At 44.1% G+C, this 23,593-nt stretch overlaps 1 protein-coding gene across 1 annotated transcript; it reads right to left on the reverse strand.

The window, feature by feature from the left end:
* Positions 1 to 2,924: 2,924 nt before the first annotated feature.
* On the reverse strand, positions 2,925 to 3,917 carry LOC125534262 (horcolin-like). The gene is made up of 3 exons (XM_048697555.1): positions 3,831 to 3,917; positions 3,558 to 3,755; positions 2,925 to 3,427 (listed from the first exon to the last, which is right to left on the reverse strand). Exons 1-3 carry the CDS (start codon positions 3,831 to 3,833, stop codon positions 3,185 to 3,187), a joined length of 444 nt encoding a protein of 147 aa, XP_048553512.1. The 5' UTR covers positions 3,834 to 3,917; the 3' UTR covers positions 2,925 to 3,184.
* Positions 3,918 to 23,593: the final 19,676 nt, after the last annotated feature.

The raw sequence follows: 23,593 nt of genomic DNA on the forward strand, positions 1-23,593 counted from the left end.
CTTCCAAACAACACCTGCTCCAACACGATGCCCTCAAAAGGGAAAACGGCACCATAGTTTTTGGTCATCATCCGATCTGGGACACCCAGATCTAGGGTTTCCCCCAAAGTAGATGCCTCCTGAAAGAATAGGGGCAAACCAACTGCAACTGCCCACGAACACAAGCCGTGCCCAGCACCACTTAGCTCTCACGATGGCGCCTTCAAAAAGGACATGACGCCATGAGCGTTGTCGCCGCCCTAGGGTTTTCACATGAGAGACCGTAGAGTGGGAAAAGGTGGGGCGGACCCGAACGACGTCCCCAGGAAGAGAAACGACACCCTCGAGCGTCGTTGTCGTCGCGGCCAGCAGGAGCCGACCAGGGAATTATCCCAATCCGAATCCCCATCTCCCGCTCCACCCGACCGGTGACTGGCAAGCATCGCAGCCGTGTACGTTACGACGGAGTGCACGAAGCAAGGATTGAAGGGAGAAGCAGTTCAACGCCGTTGGCCACCAAGGCAACAAGCCACGGCACCAACCCGCTGGCGGATCGCCGGCCACCGGACCCAATCCCCGGCAGCCTGTCCACCCCGCCGCGCCACCGGACAGGGAGGCCACCTAGGGGCCGCCGCCCCAGATCCAAGGCCCTCCGCCCTAGATCGGGAGGAGCGGCGCCAACACTGCCATCACATCCACCGTTAGTATGCCGGGCAGCCGCCACACCGCCGGGGTCCGGATCTGGGCCGTCGTGAACCAGATCGGGGTCACACCCTCGAGCCAGGGCACCCTGCATCCCCCTATGACCCGCGAGAGGGAGGAGTGCCTCCGCCGCCGCCGTCGCACGCACAGGCTATACCTGGCGCCAATGACCGGCTGCAGCTGAGGGGAGGGAGAGGAAGGAGTGGTGACCCGACGGCTAGGGTTGGAGCCCCTCGGTCGCCCACGCGGGGGGGGGGGGGGGGGGCGGGGGGGGGGGGGGGGGGGGCGACGGAGGGGAGTGGTTTGCTGCTAATGAATTTAATCTATAATTTTCTTCAGGTGGCAGTCTTGCTCGATCAGAACAAATACTAAATTGACAAACAACTACTAAAATTATCAACTAAACACACATGGCTAATGGCACTGCACACATTTGCATAGTAATTACTACTACAAGAGCTATGCACCGTAAATCAGTGCTTCGATCATCTAAGTTATCAAGCAATGCATCATCATCAGTCATAGTCCTTGTTAGAGCAATTGCGCTGACACATTTCTGGACTACATATTGTAAGGAACGAGTCCTACCTGCTTGCCCCGCACCTGATGCTGGAATGTGCCGCACGGTCCTTGAGAATCGGACTCTCTTCCTACATTTTCGGTTCTTTCTGTTGACACATCTCTTGCTACGACACCTTAGTTGCAGGCGTTGCATTGTTGGTTAGCCTGAGCGACAACACCTTGGATCACTGTTTCAGCAGCTACAATTGTTTCCGCAACTTCTCTAGCTGTACTACTTCCTTCCAATATGGCACCTGACATCAAACGATGACCCCTTAGAACATCTGTACACTCCTCTGCCAGTTATATGAAAGACTAGCGTCCCTGGTCGTGCGGCAGCAGCGCTTGCCTGCATGCCCGCGGGAACTCACGTGCTTCCGTGGATATGGTGGGCGGACATGTGCCGTGGATCTGGTCCCCAATCTAATATGTCGTTGGTGGGGCCCATGGCCAGCTGGCGGTGTGTAGAGGGGTCGGCGAGGGATGTTGAATACCCGTCGGCCATCACGGCGAGGCTCAACGTGGTTTCGGGCGGTTACTGGTTTGGTGTGGCATGACTGCCAGTGAAAATTGTGTCGACCTCAGTCATGGCGGGCGATAGCGGCATCGTGAAGGACATCTGATTGTTGAAGATATCATCAGTTACAACCGTTGTCACCGTGTTCCGGCTGCTCCAGGGAAAACCCTAGATCTGAGTATCTCGGATCGGACAATGGGGGTGCATTTGGGGCCGTTCTCTATCTTGAGGGCATCGTTTTGGAGTGGCGCTGCCTGGAGGGGACAAGAGGAGGAGCGCTGTGCATCTATCACATTGATGACAGCATCGCAAGGCCCTGCCATCGTGATTCGGGATTGATCTCCCCATTGAACCGAAATAAGCACCAGGAATTTAGGACAAAAGTTGGCTCCGCTTGCTAGCGATGGAGTTGCCAGATTTTGTGGCTGTGGGTGACTACTGAACACGTCCTTAGCCCCTCAAAGCTGATTTTTTTACTCCGTTAACCTATTAGAGGATACTATTAGGAGTTACGTTGAAGGCTATGTGTATGTGTATCGTATGTCATAGGAGCTTGGCAAGTAGGCATCTGTATCGTATAATATATGCTCTATTAAACTGCTTTACATAACTTCCCGCAAAAAAAAAAACTGCTTTACATAACACATCCCAATGCATGGGTGAAAGTACTCTTGTGGTTGTGAACTTAGTTCTTCGGAAAGTAATTTACAACAAGGTAACATATCGCAAGTCTGTCTGAATCTCTGCTTAGCATTTTTACTCTTCGGCGCCAAGAAAGTTTAGTTAGCGTTCACATACAAAATCTCTGCAGTCTACATAGATGCCATGATTAACTCATACCACCGTCCACGTGCTCAAGATTGCTTTGTTTCCGACCTACTCCCTCCGTTCTAAAATAGATGACCCAACTTTGTACTAACTTTTAGTACAAAGTTGGGTCATCTATTTTAGAACGGAGGGGGTAGATGGCAAAGAGTATAAATTTTGTTATGATGGGCAGCAGCGTGTGAAAGGATAAAAGAATGGAGAAGCAAGACAGAACAAGGACGAAACTGACTTGCAATTTCATGGTGTGTCAATAACTCAATGGGATTATGGATGGCCACACCAAATTTTAACACAACAAGTGGCAAGTGCTTGATGATGCGATTTCAGCAAGGGCTTGTCTCAAGGGGTAACTTTACATTTATTTATACACCATGGTAACTAATATAACACTGGATACAAGGCACACTGCAAGGTTTTCACTCAAACGATATACACCTATGTACATGCATTCCCTTGGGCAGAGAGGGGTTCATGGCGCGACAGGCATATAGCTAGTACTCCTACCAGCTAACAAAGGGCTCCCTGCTTTTATTGCAACCACACACTAAAACAGTACCAGTATAGTAGTAGTACTAGCACGGAGACATGATGAAGCGATCATGCAGCAAAGCCCGCATAGATGCCAAAGGAGTCAATGTAAGTCGTCCCCGCAGCTCCAAAGAAGCCGATGATCCGGGCGGAAACTAGCGGGACGTTGAAAGAACCCCCAGAGCCGGCAGTGCCGCCACGGATAGTCCGACCCTTGTTGGTAACCAATTCAAGAGATGTTACATATGATTCAGGGGGTGAACCGTACGTTCCTGAAATTTCCTCCACATATTCTAATTCTTGAAGGAGCAACTGCATGCACAAAAATTTGATAGCTCTCATAATTAGGACTTTGTACGTTGTAGAAGAGTGCTTGTGTATATATATGACAACATGACGTGTCAGCAAAAAAATTCTACGGTTTATTAGCTGATTCACACACCTCCTCAAATTTCTCCGCCTCGGAGCCTCCCCATTCCTCCTCATGCAGATTCCCACTGGTATCCACGTAAGTAAACCTGACACCGTTGATTGCGTCCCCACTACGAACTGCCACACCAACTAGTGTGAAAGGAGTGTATTCGATGTCGCGAGGTTCGCCTCCATCGCCGCCCCATGGCCCGATCTTCACAGGCTTGCTCTGTGATGCATGACCACAAATGAAATTATTAGAGTAAGTAAATTTCATGATGACAATCTTGAGAAGAGTGCATACCATCTTGAACCTAGCTAGCAAAGTTCAACACAAATGAAGCACAAGATGTACTAGTTGCTTGCTATGTGACATATGAGGGAGAGCTCTCTGGCCTCCTTCAATATCCGAGCACCCCTATATATATAGTCAAACTCCTTAATGAACGAATTAGTTAGCAAGCGCAACATTTCACGTACTACTGTATTACATAGGCATGGACATGACATACTAGCTAGGTTCCCTGTATATCGAAAATGACAAGGCAAATCCAGGGACATTCTGCTTATCTCCTTAAAAAATATCTTAGCTAGGGCGCAAAATCCTGCAATTCATTACCAGGAAATAAAATATGTCATGCATAGTTACATATTACAGGGAGGGCGCATGCGAGCCGCAGCCACACATAGCATACAAAGGATGGAAGCCAAGCTAAAACTACACACATAGATTCAAGAACTTGAAAGAAGAGGGGGGGTTAGCGAGAAGCCAATCAACCCTCCCCCAGAAGCCGACACCATGAGGGATTGAGCGTCGCGGCCTAGATGGGCAAGCCAGGGACAGCGGCGAAAGAACAGGACCTCAAAAACCTCAAGCCCAAGCCAAACGAAGAGCTCCGCTAACAACCTCACACCACCGAAAGCAAGGACTACTTGGATGGAGGAATCAGTAGCTAGGGATAACACTCATCTAAGCCAGTTTCTCCTACAAAACTGCCTAGAATACTTTTCGATCGAGGCGGTTTAGTTTTTGAAACATTCTCAATTACTTCTTAGAGTTTTGTGCGACAAAATATAGGCCTTACAATTTTGCATATTTCAACTGATAGATACATCCACCAAGTTTCACAATATAATTCTTGAGATGGATGCAACAAGGGTGGGGAGTCACTCAGTGCACGATTTGTCCCATCAGGCGTGAAAGAAGTACACACGTAGTTAGTGTGACTTTCCATATGGAACTGTCAATGTCATTCATTCATTCATACTCGATGGTGACGCGAGAGATCTCTATGATGCGTGTTGGTCTGTGGCCTTGTAGTTAGTTGCATGATAGTAACTCATCAATCAACTTATTAGCCTAGTCTGCTATCCACTCAAATCCAAGGATTGAAAAAATATAGAGCAACTCACGTTTTCTTGCCTTCCCCTCCCTATTGGTGAAAGAGCTTAGAAAGCCGAAATCTGCGTCTGAGCCCAGGTTCAGTTGCACCCTATGAATGGTACATTAAAAAAAGTAAGAAAAACAAAAAAATGATTTTTTTGCATGCAAGATGCTCAAGTGTGCAAGGTGCATGAAAACTTTCATGGTGTTTGGAGATTTTAGGAGCTTGTGAAAAAAAATCTGTTATACAGGGACACTTTTTTAAAGTTCCTTTCAAAAGCCAAAATTTGTTGTTTTCGCCACGAGCTCCCCACATGTCCAAATACCATGAAATTCCGCACGTACCTTGAGCACCCAAGCATCTTGAATGTCGACACCATGGTAGTACATGGATGCTGACAATACAATGCGAGTGTACTAATACTTTGGTAGTACATGGATGCTGACAATACAAGTGCATTAATACTTGGGTAGGCACAAGATGTCGACAACACAAGTGCACTAATGCTTCGGTAATGTTGAAATTATGGGAAGCATCTCAACCTCCTAGAGGAGGTCCGCGTGGTGTTCATAGATTGATCGGGCCTTATCCCGTGAGGCATACATTGTGTCGTGCAAGGCACGTACACACACAGAGAGAAAGAGAGAGATACCCGGGGGTAGGGGAAATTAGATGTGAACTTGAAATCCACGCTAACAACCTACCCTACACTACAAGAAATATGTCAACTTATGACCTTCTGTCAGTGACCCTCAAAGAATTGGTCATAAATTTATGACCATTTTAGACCAATTGTTCAAAAGCTGCTCAGGGGGCTCCAAACCCTAAATCATTGTGACCATTTTGGTCAGAAAGGTCGTAATTTCCTTACACGAAATGGTCACAAAGCAAACAGTGCTAGTCCGCTGCCTTATTTCTAGTTGTTAATGACCAATATAGATGGTCATAGCCTTGTAGATTGTGGTGGGTTGTGATGACTAGGCGCCATCTCATCAGTTTTGCCTATGTGTCATGTCCATGTGGCAGTTTTTGCCCTAGGTTGTGAAGCAACCTAGATTTCTATCATTCCCAAAATTCCCAAAAAAATCTCATAAATTCTTTGGGGCATATCTTCATCAAATATGTAAAAATCCTTCCTTGCCTAGTTCAAAACTAATTCAACAATATTCATTTTCCTATTCTGTTCACAACAACACTTTATGAAGGAAGTGCTATTTATATATTCTTGATTGCCCTCGGAATTTTTTGGCACTCTTTCCTATCCAAATAATTACCGCATGACAAAATTCAGCTCCATTTGCCTAGCAAATCTTCTTCGGCAAATTTCCAAATTTTTTGTCCACCTAGAAGCATTGTGAAGGAAGTACCTTTTTTATATCTCTAAATGACATGAAATTTATACAGTTCCTTAATATGTCCAAATTATCATCCTCCTCCAAATTGCAGCTCAGTCAAATCATGTATGTGAGCCCAGGTTCAATTTATATTTTATGGCCAAATTGGCACATTGCAAAGCAAGTGTTATATATACCCCTCCTATTACCCTCAAACTTTTCGGGCACTCTTCCATACCCAAATCATTGCCACATGATAATATTCAGCTCAATTTTCCTAGTAAATCTTTCTCGAGAAATTTCCAAAGTTTCTACCTCGAGAGAAGCTTTGTGAAGTAAGTACTAGCTAGGCTTACCCAAATGATCTAAAAATTTACCAGCGCATGACCATACCTAATTAACTTACCTACACCAATTTTGAGCTCATTTCATTCATCCAATCTCTCTCACTAGTTTTCCCAAGTTTCTGTCCATAGAAGAGCATTGTGAAGGAAGTACTACTTTGGCATGTCCAAATGGTATCAATTTTCTACAATGCTTTCCTATGCCCAAATAACCATCCTTCACAAAATTTCAGCTCACTCCATTCATTATTTTGAGCCCATCTTCAACATTCATATTTTTGTCCAGCGTGGTACTTTGCAAAGCAAGTACCACCTAGGATCATCCTTTTGAGCTCAAAATTTGTGAAGACATTCTCCTTAGTAGATGATCATCCTCAGCCAAAACTCACGCCCATTGGCCATGTGCATTTCCCGTACCGCTAATCAAACACTTGGCTGCTAATTCATGTTTGAGCATCGATCGGTCTCCTCGTGAGAATCTTATGTTGTAATTTTCTTCCTAGCACCAACCTGGGGAGTGCCCAACCCACTAGACATGCCTAGGCCTCCCAGAACACATGGCAACATTACGGTCATGCGGTGACCACGCGACGGGCATGCGAGTTTACGCGCTCTAGAGTTGGGGCCCTCGGCCATCGTCCAAACCTCGACGTATCGCCACCAAACCATGTATTTATGATTAAATAGGTCCTTATGTAACTAGAAATGATTTTTGGAAAAAATAAATAGCAAACTATGAGGCAGCTGCAGTTCAAATTTGACCCGCTTCCAACTGAATCGGCGGAAATTTGTCTTTTTCACGAGAGGTGGATCAAAAAATTTTACACCCAACAATTTTGTCAATTGTGCATTAAATATGGCCTAGTATTTTATAAAAATGATTTGGTCCAATTTTGCAACAATTATTTGGTAGTTCCTTCACAAAAAACCTCCTTTCGGGCACTCGAAAAATGGAAAATGGTTTTTTCGTCCAACAAAAATGAAAACTTCCTTAGGCAACATTGTTTGCCATTCCAATATGCACCCTTGTGCATAATATGAGATCATTTGAACAAACTATGCCATGAATGTGGCCATAAGATTGATCATTTGGCTTGAAAGCATTGATCTCCACACATGATAGGTCGTTTTTGAGAACACTTTTTTTTTAAATAATTGCCGTATTACAAGTTTGTTATTTTTCCTAGGAACTTGGCCACATATGATGACACAATGCGAAGGTTTCCCAATTTTTTGATTTTTTTTGAATTTTTTATGCCCGTTTCAAAATGCGGTCAAAATGGCGGGAATGACCGTTCCTAGCTAGTGGTTGAATCTTGGAATTTTTTTGGTGTTTCTCTGATTAAATAGATACTTATTTACCTAGAAATGATTTTTGGAAAAAATAAAAAGCAAACTATGAGGCAGCTGCAGTTCAAATTTGACCCGCTTCCAACTGAATCGACGGGAATTTGTCTTTTTCACCAGAGGTGGATCAAAAATTTTGACACCCAACCATTTTGTCAATTGTGCATTAAATATGGCCTAGTATTTTATAAAATTGATTTGGTCCAATTTTGCAACAAATATATGGTAGGTCCTTCACAAAAAAACCTCCTTTGGGGCACTCAGAAAATGGAAAATGGTTTTTTCGTCCAAAGAAAATGAAAACTTCCTTAGGCAACATTGTTTGCCATTCCAATATGCACCCTTGTGCACAATATGAGATCATTTGAACAAACTATGCCATGAATGTGGCCATAAGATTGATCATTTGGCTTGAAAGCCATTGATCTCCACACGTGATAGCTCGTTTCTGAGAACACTTTTTTAAAATAATTGCCGTATTACAAGTTTGTTATTTTCCCTAGGAACTTGGCCACATATGACGACACAATGCGAAGGTTTCCCAATTTTTTGATTTTTTTTGAATTTTTTATGCCCGTTTCAAAATGCGGTCAAAACTGTGGGAATGACCGTTCCTAGCTAGTGGTTGAATCTTGGAATTTTTTTGGTGTTTCTCTGATTAAATAGATACTTATGTACCTAGAAATGATTTTTGAAAAAAATAAAGAGCAAACTACAAGGCAGCTACAGTTCAAATTTGACCCGCTTCCAGCTGAATCGGTGGAAATTTGTCTTTTTCACGAGAGGTGGATCAAAACATTTTACACCCAACAATTTTGTCAATTGTGCATTAAATATGGCCTAGTATTTTATAAAAATGATTTGGTCCAATTTTGCAACAATTATTTGGTAGTTCCTTCACAAAAAAACCTCCTTTCGGGCACTCGAAAAATGGAAAATGGTTTTTTCGTCCAAAGAGAATGAAAACTTCCTTAGGCAACATTGTTTGCCATTCCAATATGCACCCTTGTGCACAATATGAGATCATTTGAACAAACTATGCCATGGATGTGGCCATAAGATTGATCATTTAGCTTGAAAGCCATGGATCTCCACACGTGATAGCTCGTTTCTGAGAACACTTTTTTAAAATAATTGTCGTATTGCAAGTCTATTATTTTTCCTGGAAACTTGGTCACATATGATGACACAATGCGAAGGTTTTCCATTTTTTTTGATTTTTTTTTTGAATTTTTTATGCCCGTTTCAAAATGCGGTCAAAACGGCGGGAATGACCGTTCCTAGCTAGTGGTTGAATCTTGGAATTTTTTTGGTGTTTCTATGATAAAATAGATACTTATGTACCTAGAAATGATTTTTGGAAAAAATAAAGGGCAAACTAGAAGGCAGCTACAGTTCAAATTTGACCCGCTTCCAGCTGAACTGGCGAAAATTTGTCTTTTTCACGAGAGGTGGATCAAAACTTTTTACACCCAACCATTTGGTCAATTGTGCATGAAATATGGCCTAGTATTTTAGAAAAATGATTCGGTCCAATTTTGCAACAAATATATTATAGGTTCTTCACAAAAAAACCTCCATGGCTTTGAAAAAATATATGTGACCAAGTTTCCAGAACAAATAAACTTGGTCATATCAGGTAAGCAAGTTTTTTGCTCGGCGCCGGCGCGGGCGCGGATCGAGACTGACGGATGGGTTTAGTTCCTTCCTTGCTACAGGCGGTGTTGTGCGCGGCGGTGGCGCTGGCGCTGTGCGCGGGCGGCATTGGCGCGACGCCTGCGGCGAGGGGCGCGGGGTGCCGGAAGCACATGCGGAGGGTCACGGAGTACGGGGCGGTGGGGGACGGCAAGACGCTCAACACGGCGGCGTTCGCCAGGGCGGTGGCGGACCTGGGCAGGCACGCGGGCGACCGCGGCGCGGCGCTAGTGGTGCCGGCGGGGCGGTGGCTCACGGGGCCCTTCAACCTCACCAGCCACTTCACCCTCTTCCTCCACCGCGGCGCTGAGATCCTCGCATCCCAGGTGCGCCCCTCTTCTTCAGTTACCCGTGGGATTAATTAGCGGCAGTAATTGCTACGTACGTACTTACCGTGGCACGATGCGGGGTGGGGGGCTACTAGTGACGGACGGGACGGCACGGGCCGGTGCTAAAGTCACTTGGCCGCGTAGGGAGGTTCGTCCAGGAACGGAGTGGGCAGCGGCTACTGGTTTGGGGGTCCCCTGCCATGCATCGCCATGACCATTGTCGCTTCCTTCCTTTTCAAGCATGGAGTCAGGGAGTCATCATCTGTCGTCTCCGTGCTCCTGATGGGGTTTTGATTCCTACTTACTCTAAATAGAACTCGTAATTATTATTACCAGCCAAAATTGCATGATTCAATCACGGCACGGGTCATGGTAGGAAATCGTACATTTCTGTGCTTAAATATACTCAATCCTGCAATTTCTGTTACTGATTTTCAGCTTGATCCACTATTTTGGTCAGTGATTTGCATTACCCTCGCCGCTGCTCTGCTCTGTACATACATAACCTAGGACTCTTATCAGGTCCAGATTTCGTGCTACTGTATTTACGGAGTAGTTAAGGATGTTTAGGTTGATGGTCAGATTAGCCCCTTTCAAATTTCATATATTAATCAATGGAGCACTAGCAGCCAACCTTGGAGATGGGCGTGCAAGTGTCTGACCTCCAACCCTGAATGTGTTCTTTCCATATTTCTACAGCCACTAGTACCAAACTGCCATTACAAACATGTCATATATATGAGTTGCTTATGTTCAGTAAATTTCATGAATGTATGAGTGTTTGTCCATCAAAATCAAGAGGTGTAGTATATATCTACCAGGGATAGTAATCATTGTTGCTTATAGGTTACAAAGTGTTGCAGTTCATAGTAAATGCAGTTCTAGTAGAAGTCATAATATATCAAGGACGGATAAGAGATCATCTACTTTCAGAAGGTTTTACTTGGTTGGTTGATTAGTGTTTTCTGTAGAACAGCCTCCGGGCTGTGTATAATGGGCATTTCTAATTCACGTGTATCATTGAGTGTATTATTTTCCTGTTGAGTGAGTTTTAACTATAGAAGAGAAATCATCTATTTCTTTGCAGTTTCGTTCGACTTATCCTTTGGTTTCAACTATACATCAGAGTGCACCATTGAGTGTATTATTTTCCTGTTGAGTAGCTTTATCTGTCGTATCTAGCTCAAGTAGCAGTGTCCCAATGAAGAAAAAATTTCATTACCAGAGATGAATGGTTGATTAGTTTTAGCTTCAAGCCATTTTAGTATATTTCTTTGTACCCGTGGCTTGTGGCTAAAACTAGTTTACTTTTAAGTTCATCCGTGATGGCCCATAGCTATGAGATATGAGGGATGCGGACCGTTCGAGCCATGCAGCCTATTTCAGCTTTGGTGAACCTCGTTTGAGGCTTAGTGTAATTGATGTACTAGTGCACTGCTTGGCGTAAAATTATTGCAGTACACATAGATATGCAATGAATGCTTCTAGTATCTTACACATGTATATTTGACATGAATCTGTACTGCTTGCTCTTCCTTTGCTGACATTATTTTTACTTTTCAGCGAGGAACAGGATTGTCAACACTATTGACAACATCATCTCTTTCTCAAATAACATCTGCAGCAGAGCAGGCGGAGTATCTGAAGCATTTCAGGGTAGATAACATAGTTAAGGACGTAGAGTTTATTCGTCGGCATCTTGACCAGATGCCAAGCCTTGGACAATTCTGGGACAGTTATAGCTGACCCATGGCTTTTAGTAGACATGTTTCTTAATTTTGGGACAGTGATACATGGACTTCAATTAAGATTTCAGATTAGTATTATGCTGCTGCTAATGTGCTATTTATAGCTATAGTTTGACACTATTAATTAGGCTTGCTGGACATGTCATGGTACACGCCTTTGTCTTTTTTTGGCATCAACAAATGTTTATCTACTGTAAAGTACTATTAATTAGGTTTGCTTCCTTCTATTATTGTTGACAATGCTGTGTAAATAGAATACCTGATTGTCTTCTGCAACTTAATTTCCTTGCATTTTCAACTCTGATTTTGAACGATTAAGGTTACTCCCACAAACAATTTTGCTAAACATCTATCAGATTTTAAGTGAACCATAATTCATATTTTGTTTACCTTTTTAGATCTGTTCCACCGCTTACATTTTGTGTTTCCATTGAAGTTGTTTGGTTCTGGCCTCAGTAGTAGTACACTCTAATGGTAGCTTTATGTTCACTCTTTTACAACAAACCTTTTTAGCTCTTTCTCATGATCCTTGTGGGCATTTATTTTAGTCCATGGAGCTGTTGCTCTAGCAGATGTTGCTCTGCTTGACATCTCACAGTCCACTGGATCGGCTGTGACATCTCATAGTCCATAGTTTATAATCAGGTTTCTGTTTGACAGCTTCACAGTCAACAGTTACATGATAATTCTATAATGCTGAAGCTATATTCCTGTCTGCTCAACAGTTACATGATAATTTCGTAATGCTGAAGCTATATTTGCTGCCTATGTCTTAATTTTTTATTCTGTAATGATGATATGAAATGTCACGCAGGTCATTATTGGTGTTGTTGCTGTGGTTGTCGGAGGTGTTGCTGCTGCATCTGGCGAAGCTGTAGTCCGCGAAGGTCAAGGATGAGATCGTCCTTGATGGCAACGACATCGAGCTCGTCTCCCGCTCAGCCGCCCTCATCAACTAGGTGAATCAAACAGGACCCAAAACCTGTCTTTGTTCATGTGCATATTGTGCTCCCTGAATAATTTGGTTGATGTGATGCAATTGATATGGTACCATGCTTGCTTATGCTCTTTGCGGAAACTAGTATGCTAGATGTGCTTAGAAATAATTGCAATGTCTTCAGATGTTGGATGTCGAGTGTTCTTTGTTTGCGATGCATATATGGCTGCTTGTGCTGGTCAACATGATGTAAATAGGGCTACTTCTCTCGTTGTGTTGTTGTTGTTGTTGTTGTTGTTGTTGTTTGTGGTTTGTCCAGTTTTGGCCTGGATAGTTGCATCTTTCTCTTCATGTATTATTATGTTCTCCGTAATGATTTGGTTTTGCTACCATATGATCTGCTTCTACATTCTGTTCCTGTGTAATCTGATCTGCAATGATTCAGTTTTTGGTTCCATATAGTTAATCCGCTTCCATGCTCTATTCTTGGATAATTCTCTTGCTGTTCTTGTTGTCGTATGTGTTCGCCTTCAAGGGACAACATATATATGCTCAATACACTCTACTTGTTTTCCTGTATAGTTTTCTTACTTGTTTTCCTTTATGCGTTCACTCTTTTTCAGGAGCTCCAACCCTAATTTTTTTCCTTTATGTTCACTCTTTTACAGGAACTCCAGTCCTAATTTTTCTGAGTGTGAAGCCGTGAAGCCAAGTGCGAAGCAGTGAAGCCGTACTTTGCAAAGAGTTCTTTTGGCTATGTAGTAGACTGTAAACTGTAATATTGTAACGGATTGTAAAAGGCTATGTAGTGTTATTTGATGAACTATGTTTGTTCTGTCCTGTTTGAAATAGCAGTTATGTATGTTGAGAAGATATGGAAACTTCACTAGTGGGACCCACTTATGAATATAATCTGAGCAATTTTGAAATTTCTAACATGTGGGACTCATGTATGGCATTATGACTTGTGGGACCCTTCTGACTATTGGGACCAGCTCCAAAATATAATTATTGAAAATAGAAAAACAATTGATTGTAAGAAGGCCAAGGCCCAAAAACAAAGAAGCTGAAATACTAGGCTTGGCCCAAGTAGCCCACAAGAATTGACAGAAAAAAATAATATAAAAGGCCGAATTGTTGGGCTAGGCCCATGTAGAAAACTGAATTGGACCGGGCTGAATCTTGTGCCACATCAGCTTGCCACGCTGGATGCCTACGTGGACTGGGGAGGTTGCTAGTGACCAAAACAGAACAATAGACTTATTTTGGTCATAAACGTTTGCGACCATTCCAGAAGAAAGGTCGCTATAGTCAGTTTACGACGCCCAGCTTTTGACCTTATGTTTTTGGTCACAAAAAGGTCATAAATGGAAATTTGTGACCATTCAGTGACCAATAGTGGTGGTCATAAGTTGACATATTTCTTGTAGTGCTAACTAATTCTATGTGCCACATGACTACTTTAACACCCTCCCATAATGAGAACTTTACAAAGTTAAGATTACGCTTGAATTGTTCAAAGGTTCTTGTGGGCAACGCTTTTGTAAAGCCATCTGCAACTTGATCTTTTGAATGCACAAACCGAATATCTAACTCCTTGCGAGCAACTCTTTCTCTTACAAAATGGAAATCAATTTTAGTGTTGGCCCTTGCATGAAAGACTGGATTAAGGGATAAATATGTGGCACCAAGATTGTCACACCAAAGACATCGAGCTTGTTCATGTCGTATTCCAAGTTCTTTCGGCATGGATGAACCCAAATACTTTTTGTTGTTGCATTTGCCGATGCTTTGTATTCTACTTCTTTACATGACCTTGAAATTAAGGCTTGTTTCTTTGCACATCATGAGATTAAATTAGGACCAAAAAGTATTTCAAAACCACCTATTAACTGTCTATCATCCAAGCATCCTGCCCAACCAGAATCAGAAAAAGCACTAACAAGAATGGATGATGCACATTGAGAGTATGTACATGTCATGATCACAATCTTGAGAGGAATGCATATACCATCTTGAGCCTAACTAGCAAATCTCAACACAATTGAAGCACAAGATGTACTAGTATGCTTGGTATATGGAATATGAGGGAGAGCTTGCGGGCCTCCTTCAATAGCCGAGCACCCCTATACTGTATTACTTAGGCATGGACATGACATACTAGCTAGGTTCCCTGTATATACATTCTAGGGCACAAAAGCTAACAATTTATTAATGGGAAATAAATTTTGTCATGAATATTTACAGGTTACAGACAGGGTGCATGCAAGACACGGCCACGCAGAGATTACAAAGGATGGAAGCCAAGCAAAAACACCACAAATATAAATTAAACAAAGAACATGAGAGGAGAGGGGGATTATCAAGAAGCCCATCAACCCTCCCCAGAAGTTGACACCATGAGGGATTGAGTGCAAGGTTCTTCACGTACAATTTGTAGAATCTCCTTAACAAAATATAATGTCTTTGATGTTGACTGTCTAATACAACAACTAGAAGTGATCCAAAATAGGGCAAATTTATTGAAAGGTTACTAGACCTTATTTTGAGGGCGTCGGCTAGGTACCCGCTCTCCTGACTTGCACATTTGGGTCACCAAACCCATATAATCTCCAGAGCCCGAGCTAGTGTGTCCATCCAGAGTCTCTGATCATGTTCCCAATTTCGCAGCAAGCCACTGGACACCTATAGTCCATTTTTAGTTCCTCTCTGTATGTGATCTTGTTCCAGCCCCACCCCAAAGAAGCTAATCAACCAGCGCTACAAATCTCTCGTACAACAGCGACGACTACGGACACTCGATCCCACCAGTAGCAACCATGGGAGATACCAACGTTGGTGGTGAAACTCTGTTTCCTACTACATCAACCATGGCAATCCTTCCTCTGCTACCTGCAGTGTCCTAGTAGGCAGGCCCGTACCGGGCACCTGTGCAGGGTGTGCGCCTGCACAGGGCCCCCAAACCGGCCGGGGCCCCAAATCAGCCAGAGTATTGCTAATTAGCAGGAAGTACACTAGTCTCCAAGCAATTAATCAACTCAGCCAACTAGTATTCTCTCAAACTACTACATCCTCTCCTGACGCACGGTGCTCTTTCTTACTCTTCGTCTTCCTCAAACATCGAGCACAATTCATAATTAAAATCTTAAATCATCAATGATCTTCACTACTCCATTTTCCAATCCGCGTCTATTAACTCTTGGCGATTTCCCCAAAAGAGTCCGCTGGAATATGTAACGCTCTACTCCTAGTCCCCCATCTATTTATCTGGTGTTCTTCTCAAAACTTCAATCGGCAAGCATGCAAGTTTGGGTTTCTCTTGTCCTCTTTGACTTGCTCTGTGACCCATCAGCATCAATTGGAAACTCCCCTGCCAAAGAAAACAAGACTGGATTGCATTTGGTTGTTTTGAGTTCTTGGTCGACAAACGATGGTTCATCAACAAGAGCAGTTAGACCAAGAAACTGCATTAGGATGTTTTTGAGTTCTCGGTCACCAAACTAGGGCTGCCACATGATCTTGCCTCTCAAATCAGTCAAAGGTTGCTTCATTTCTTTCTATCCATATAACTGAAGGTTGCATCATTCCTTTTTATCTCCATGTTCAGTTTTAAATTCTTGATATTTGTCTCTTACTTTTAGTTTCTATGATGTTTTCTAGAACTAGCAAGTATGACTAGGGCAGTATATAAAAAAATAGGGAAAAGTAAAATACCAAGGGCTCATATTTGAATTTCGCACCGGGCCTCTGTTTTCTCGGGTACGGCCCTGCTAGTAGGAATGGAAGCAAATGAGAGAGGGCGTCTGTAGCAGATGGTGACCTGACATGTAGCATTTTGTTCTAAGCAATCTCTGTAAAAAAAATGAAGCCTCTCTCGACTTGTTGCAGCTGGCCAATTTCTGCCATGTGCTAGCTGCTACGAAACCAAAGTTCTAGGAGTATATAACTGAAATGAACAACTACAGCATACATCATACGAGTTTCAGAGTTTATCAGGCCTGAACATTGAAAAGGAAGTAAAGGAGACAGCATGGTTACGCGCATAACTACACTGACTCATGGTGTCTATCTGATATAGCATGCTGGTGGTGATTTAACTTTGGCATAAATGTGGAAATTAAGAGAATGTTGAGACTGAACTTTCTACTCCCGGGTGCACCTACACCCGCATGAACAATACACTTGAAAAAGGTACTCCATCCGTTTCAAAATAGATAACTCAACTTTGTACTAACTTCAGTACAAAATTAGTATAAGGTTGAGTCATCTATTTTGAAACGGAGGGAGTACAAAACAAAATCGAAAAAAATCTGAAATTTTGGGACAACAAACTAGATCAAAAGTTTTAGTTGCTTGCAAAATTTTGTGACCAAATAACATTCGAGGAGCCCTCGGCAAAAAAAAAAAACAAATCTGTGTTCAAAGTTTTGTTCACTTTTGAGGAGTGATTTTGTTTTTTTTGATGAGGGCTCCTCAAATGTTATTTGGTCACGAAATTTTGCAGAAAGCTAAATCTATTGATATAGTTTGATGTCAAAAAAATTCTGATTTTTTCTTTCATGTTTTTTTTTCATGTGTACTGTTCATGTAGGTGCACCTGCACCCGGGAGCAGCCACACCTTTCTTAAGAATGATCACCTATTTGACACACGTGAGCAAGTTTAGTGACCAGCGTGTAATTTACTCTAATAGAGGAGAATAAATTAATAAAGTTCACGCAGAAAGTAGCAAACCAAAGCTTGTGCTGTTCTCAGTTCTGCCTTGTGAACTTGTGGCACCGTCATCAGGAGAGCATGGTCGCTTCTTTTTCCCACAAGATGACGATGAATACAGTGGCCATGGTTCTGCCATCTCGCTTTGCTGATTGTCATTTCAATTTAAGTAGATGGCATTTGACAAATAGGACAGAGGTTTGTCCAATCAGGAATTCCCCAAGAAGTCTGAAAAAATGTGGACATAAAAGTACGGAAATGGGTTAGAAAATTCAGAATACTAAGAAAAACTGAGATACAAAAGATAACACACTGAATCATTCCAACTTCACTAGAATAACATTTTAATACATCAAACATGTACAGATCTGAGTCTTGTCCTTAACACTAACCCATCAATCAGGTGGGTTCCATGAGACAAGGCATTTCTCAGATCAAAGCATTTAATTGGATTCTTGCAAGGTTTGTCTATACTAATTAATTCCCCTCTTCCCCCCAACAGCCTGAATCCACGTTCAGAACCCAAACCAGCTAGTAATCAGATACTCCCTCCGTAAATTAATATAAGATCGTTTAGAATACTAAAACAATGATCTAAACACTCTTATATTAGTTTACAGAGGGAGTACTTGGTATGCATCGTTATATGCAATCTTCTCCACCCAATCCAGCTAGCAATCAAATCAAACTCCATGCAAAGAAATTCCTCTTTGCAGCTATGTATATCCAAACAAGTTCTACTCCCTCTGTAAACTAATATAAGAGCATTTAAATAACTAAAATAGTGATCTAAACGCTTTTATATTAGTTTACGTAGGGAGTACTATTTACTGCAGGAACAAGCACTAACTGACGGGCAGAGATTGGTTGAGTAACCTGCTGGTTGCAACCGCAGGAGCTCTGCTCTGCCGCGCGGGCGGCCCCCCGCGATGGATGGCGGACTAGTTTTCCGCCGTACAGGGCTATCGCAGACGGCCGGAGATGCGACGGTGGCCTCTTCGAGACGCGCGCCGACCTCCGTATCTGCTCGAGCTCTCCTGCCGCGCGTGGCCGTCAGCGCACAACACCTACACTGCGGCGGCGGCGAGGTCTGGGGTGAGGATCTGTCGCGTGGGGAACGGCAGGGAGCCCAATCGGGATTTTTCTTTTCCCGAGTGATTTGATAAAGAAAAAGTTTTTTTATCAAAAAATGACAAACATCACGTGGGATTCCTTTTCTCTGTACTCTGAAATTCATAGCACTGGATTCCCCAAAAACAATAATACGAGAACCGCTATGTTTCTTCGTCAACGTATCATAGGAATAGGAATGGCGGTGAGTCTTCATGTCAAGTGTTTTGCAGGCCACGTCTTTGTGCTCCTCGTCGGCAGCACAGGTGCGGAAAGTTATGATCACGACCTCATTAAAAACATTCAGCTGCGCATCAAGGGCTCCGTTTTTACTGGGCAACGTCGAGGGAGAGAAGCAAGCTGGTTTTCTCAAAAGAAAAAAAACATCAAAGGATAGAAAGAAAAGGGGAAAACGCATGGATTCGGCAGGGGCTCTTTTTCATCTCTCGCACGCAGCCTCCTCTCTCCTTTTGCCTTCCCACTTCCCAAGCTAGGGTTGCAGCCGCCGCCGCCGCCGCCCCATCGCTCCTCCGGCACTGGCCACCGATGGAAGGCCGGCTTCTCCCACGGATCTTCTCCTTTTCTTTGTAGCAAGGCGTGGCCCTGCTCTTCCCCATGGCGCTGATGACAAGGCGGGCGGTGCCCTGAGCTCTCATCCCGAGGAAGCCGCAGGAGGACGAGGTCAAGCCGTACCAGGTCGACGCGCCCCCCTGCCACACCTCCCCGGAGCCCGCATCCGATCGCCGCTGCTGGCTGAGGTGGTCAGGTCGAGAGCATGCCCGCCGGCGACGGTACTTCGTTTATTCTGTTTTAGAACAATAAACGTCATAATTACTGAAATCTTGTAGTGGTACCGTCACAGGTTATATGATGTGTTTCTGCATTTAGGTTCTCTAGGAAAAATTTGGAATGTTTCTTTCATCTTTGTTAGCTTGATGCTGCTGATTGACAGTCTCATTATTTGTGCCTTTCAGATGCAGAGTTCAGGAATACTGGATTGGAGAGATCGATCAGAGCCACTGAAGAAAGATCTGGAATGGTTCACGGAACAGGGCCACACCATTCCAGAACCAGAGTTGTCTGAGAAGGAGCCCCAAGCATTTATCTGCCACTTCTTTAATGTGTACTTTGCTCATACTGCCGGAGGCCGAATGATTGGCAAAAAGGTATGTCTTTGCAGAAAATAGTCTTGTACCAGAATTTTCATCTAAGTCAAACTGTGTGTGCTTGAATGGCTTGACATATTATTGTAAAGGATGTGTTGGCTCTGGTTCTTACATCTCATTCTTCTGGTTGGGCTGATTGAAATTCCAACAGGAGGTAGACGCGTGGTATTACTGTGTGTACTTCGTTGAGGAGTATATATCACATTACATACACATCTACTTCTATATATGTAGATATAACTTTATATTCATCCTATAGCTGTCCATTTCGGTTTGGACCTTCAATCCTGGTTTTGTACTTTCCAAATCATGGCATCATGTTAGCCCATAATCTGTTCATGTCGTGTGAGTGAAAGTTGTTTGTTCCTCCATGAATTGACATCCTTTAATGGAGTAATCATAACGTCTCTTCATTTCAGGTTGCTGAGAAGATTCTGAACAAGAAAGAGCGGGAGTTCTTCAAGTGGGAAGGTACCCTGTCCTAGCTGCTGCAGAATGTCTGCACCACACTAAACCAAGTTGCTTCTGTAAGTCCAAGAGCTTTGATTTTCACGCTCTTATTCTTGGCTGCTCGTTTATCCTCCCACGGATTGGTCTTAACCTGCTTACATTTGCTATTAGAGCTGGTCTCGGGAAGAGAAGGACCACTTCCTGGAGGAGACCGAGAAGTCGTTCGCCTACTCAGGAGATCTCCTACGCCAGATATTCCCCTGAGCCAAGAACGATCTCCATTATGTTTCACGATAAACATTGTAAATACTAAGCCATGTCTGTGCACCGGGGAGGAGCATGTCGCGACCGAGGGTGTCAAGGTAAGTATGGCCGCTTGCCCCCCACCCCTATCGACCTTGAGATGTGTTGATTTGGGCGACGAGAACGAGATGATGGCCACGGTGGTGGCGGCTGCCCCGGGTGGTGATGTAGAGGGGAGGAGCCAGTTGCGAATAATGTGTCGATGCCATCACAAGTATATATTACTTCTGTTGTATTTCAGATGTTTTATTATAGCTCTTTCCTTTGCTATTTCATTCTATTGAGCAGCTACAAAATAAAACTGCTGGACAAAGAATTTTCACTACTACGAAAAGGGCTAAAGATGAAATTGACACTAATGGCGCATCAAAGAAGTGATGTGCCACTACTATATACTAATGGTGCATCATGTGGAGATGCGCCATTAGTGTGGAAGACACTAATGGCGCACCAGGCACACGGTGCGCCAGTAGTAACAAAATGTTTTTTTTTTTCAAACATACTAATGGCGCATCCGGGCAGAGTGCGCCATTAGTAGTTAGAACTACTAATGGCGCACCAGCCATAGAGTGCGCCACTACTGTATTTTTTTTACTTTTTTGCAAAACTACTAATGGCGCACCGTTGCATAGTGCGTCATTACTAGTTTAAACTAGTAATGGCGCACTGTGCCACGGTGCGCCATTAGTATAAAAATTATTATTTTTTACTTTTTTGCAAAACTACTAATGGCGCATGTCTGTGTGGTGCGCCATTAGTATGTTGGGTTACTAATGGCGCATGGCTGTGTGGTGCGTCATTAGTAACCTGGAACCACCTAGATATTTTTGGACAGCCACACCTACACACTCACTTTCCCCACTTTATTCCCCCCACCTCCTTCTCTAAGCTTGTCGGCTGCTTCCTCCTCCTCACCTCATTTGCACCATAGATTCATCAAAATTAAGTGTTGAAATTACCTTTTTTTGATAGATAAGTAAGGGGAAAGCTATCTTCATGTTGTAGATCTACTTTTTTTCTCCCTAACTCGCTCCAACAACGTGCACATGCACTTTTTGTGGCCTAGCTAGATCTATGTATGTTTGTGGTGTTGCATATCTTTGTGGTGTTGCATATATGTTTGTGTTTGCAGGTACCAGTATTTGAAATGCGATAGTTGCCAATATTTTGCCGGAATGTTGATTCATTTCCGTTTCGGCGAGAATTTTGGCACTATGCATTCTTTTTGGTCCTATTTTTAGGGAAAGTCATGCCAAATTTTTTCTTGATTCTAAAATATCGTTTTGCTCTACCCCGCAGGCGACCATGGTCCGCACGATGACCGAAGGCATCGTGAATAGGTTTTTGAGCTCCGCGAAGGCCGAGATGCTTTAAAAGAACGAGAGGGAGATAAGATGTCCGTGTCGAAGATGCAAGCTGAAGAGCCTTATTGCGGACCCGGATTCCGGGCAGGTGCGGGACCACCTGCTCTTGCGTGGTTTCATGGATGGCTATCGGTGGCAAGGTGATGAAGATGACTATGAAGTCGTCCATGAGGGCCGGGCAAGAAATGAGGAAGGGCAGCAAGACAACCACCGCGGCTCGGGCGGGCAAGAAGACGAAGAATCTTCAGGACATGATCACGACGGTGATGATGTACACAGTCATCATGTAGAAGATGCCGGACATGATGAGGAAGATGCCGGAGCAGACGAAGGGCATGCTCATGAAGATCTAGATGCCGGAGGAGCAGACGACGATGGACCATCGATGGGCTGGGTGCAGGACCCTCATATTCAAGAGCTGCTTCTCAAGCAGACGGATAACGCAAGAGCTGCCGCCCGAGAGAAAGCCAAGCTGGATCAACTGGAGATAGACGCGGTTACTCCATTGTATGAAGGATGCAGACCCGAGGATACCCGCCTGAAAGTAACGCTCATGGCTTTGGAGATGAAGGTAAAACACAAAATGACCGACGCATGCTTCGACGAGAACATGTCATTCTGGCACGAACGTCTTCCCAAGGGGAACAAGTGCCCGACCAGTTTCGAGGAGGCGAAGAAAGTCGTGTGTCCTCTGGATTTACCGCACGTGAAATACCATGTGTGCATGAACAATTGCATCATTTATCGGGGCGAGCACGCGGAGTCTACCATATGTCCGGTGTGCGGCGTCACTCGATACAAGAAGAGGAAGAAAGCTCCTCGAAAAGTGGTGTGATACTTTCCGATCACTCCTCGTCTGCAGCGTATTTCGCCGACCCTAAGGTAGCAAAGCTCCTGCGTTGGCACGCGGATAGGGAGGAGAAGAAGCGAGAAGATGACACAAATGATCCGGAGATAAATAAAAAAGACAAGATGCCGAGTCACCCTAAGGATGGGAGCCAGTGGCAAGAGTTGAACTTCGAACACCCAGAATTTGGGAAGGATCCAAGGAACATCGTGCTGGGCGCGAGCACCGATGGAGTCGATCCGTTTGGCAGCCAGAGAAGCACACATAGCACCTGGCCTGTGTTTGTGTGGATGTACAACCTTCCCCCTGGTTGTGCATGAAGAGGAAGTACATTCACATGAGTATGCTAATTGAAGGGCTGAAACAACCAGGGAACGACATCAATCTGTATCTGGGGCTGCTGAAAGAGGAGCTAGACACGCTGTGGAAAACGCCAGCCAATACGTGGGACGCCGCAGAGAAAGAATATTTCCCTATGAGAGCCGCACTGCTCACAACGGTGCACGACTATCTCGGTTACGGATATCTCGCGGGGCAGGTGGTCCACGGATTTTCTGGATGCGTCAGGTGCATGGATGACACAACGTATCGTCAGCTAGATAGAGATCCCGGGTCTTCGAAAACTGTGTTCATGGGACATCGAAGGTGGCTTCGCGACGATGACCCGTGGAGGAAACGCAAGGATCTGTTGGATGGTGAAACCGAACTCCGAAGACGCCCGCGTACGAGGAGCGGCGAGGAAATAGACGGGCTGTTGAAAAATTGAAAAGATTGCCCACTGCCGGGAAAGAAGCAAAAGGCGCCGGAGCCGGAAAGAAGCGAAAGGCGCCAGAGCCGCTGCTGAAGGTATGGAAAACGAGGTCTGTTTTCTAGGACTTGCCATACTGGAAGATCCACCGTGTGACGCACAGCCTTGATGCCATGCATATCACGAAGAACGTGTGCGAGAGTCTGCTTGGTACCCTGCTCAACATGCCAGAGAGGACCAAAGATGGG

Source organism: Triticum urartu, chromosome 1, assembly GCF_003073215.2.
Source record: "Triticum urartu cultivar G1812 chromosome 1, Tu2.1, whole genome shotgun sequence".
In the NCBI taxonomy this organism is placed as follows: Eukaryota; Viridiplantae; Streptophyta; class Magnoliopsida; order Poales; family Poaceae; genus Triticum; species Triticum urartu.

Coding starts and splice junctions, on each gene's coding strand:
- LOC125534262 (XM_048697555.1), bottom strand. Junction 3,428..3,557: donor AGGCGGAGAAATTTGAGGAG/GTGTGTGAATCA, acceptor TTGTGCATGCAG/TTGCTCCTTCAAGAATTAGA.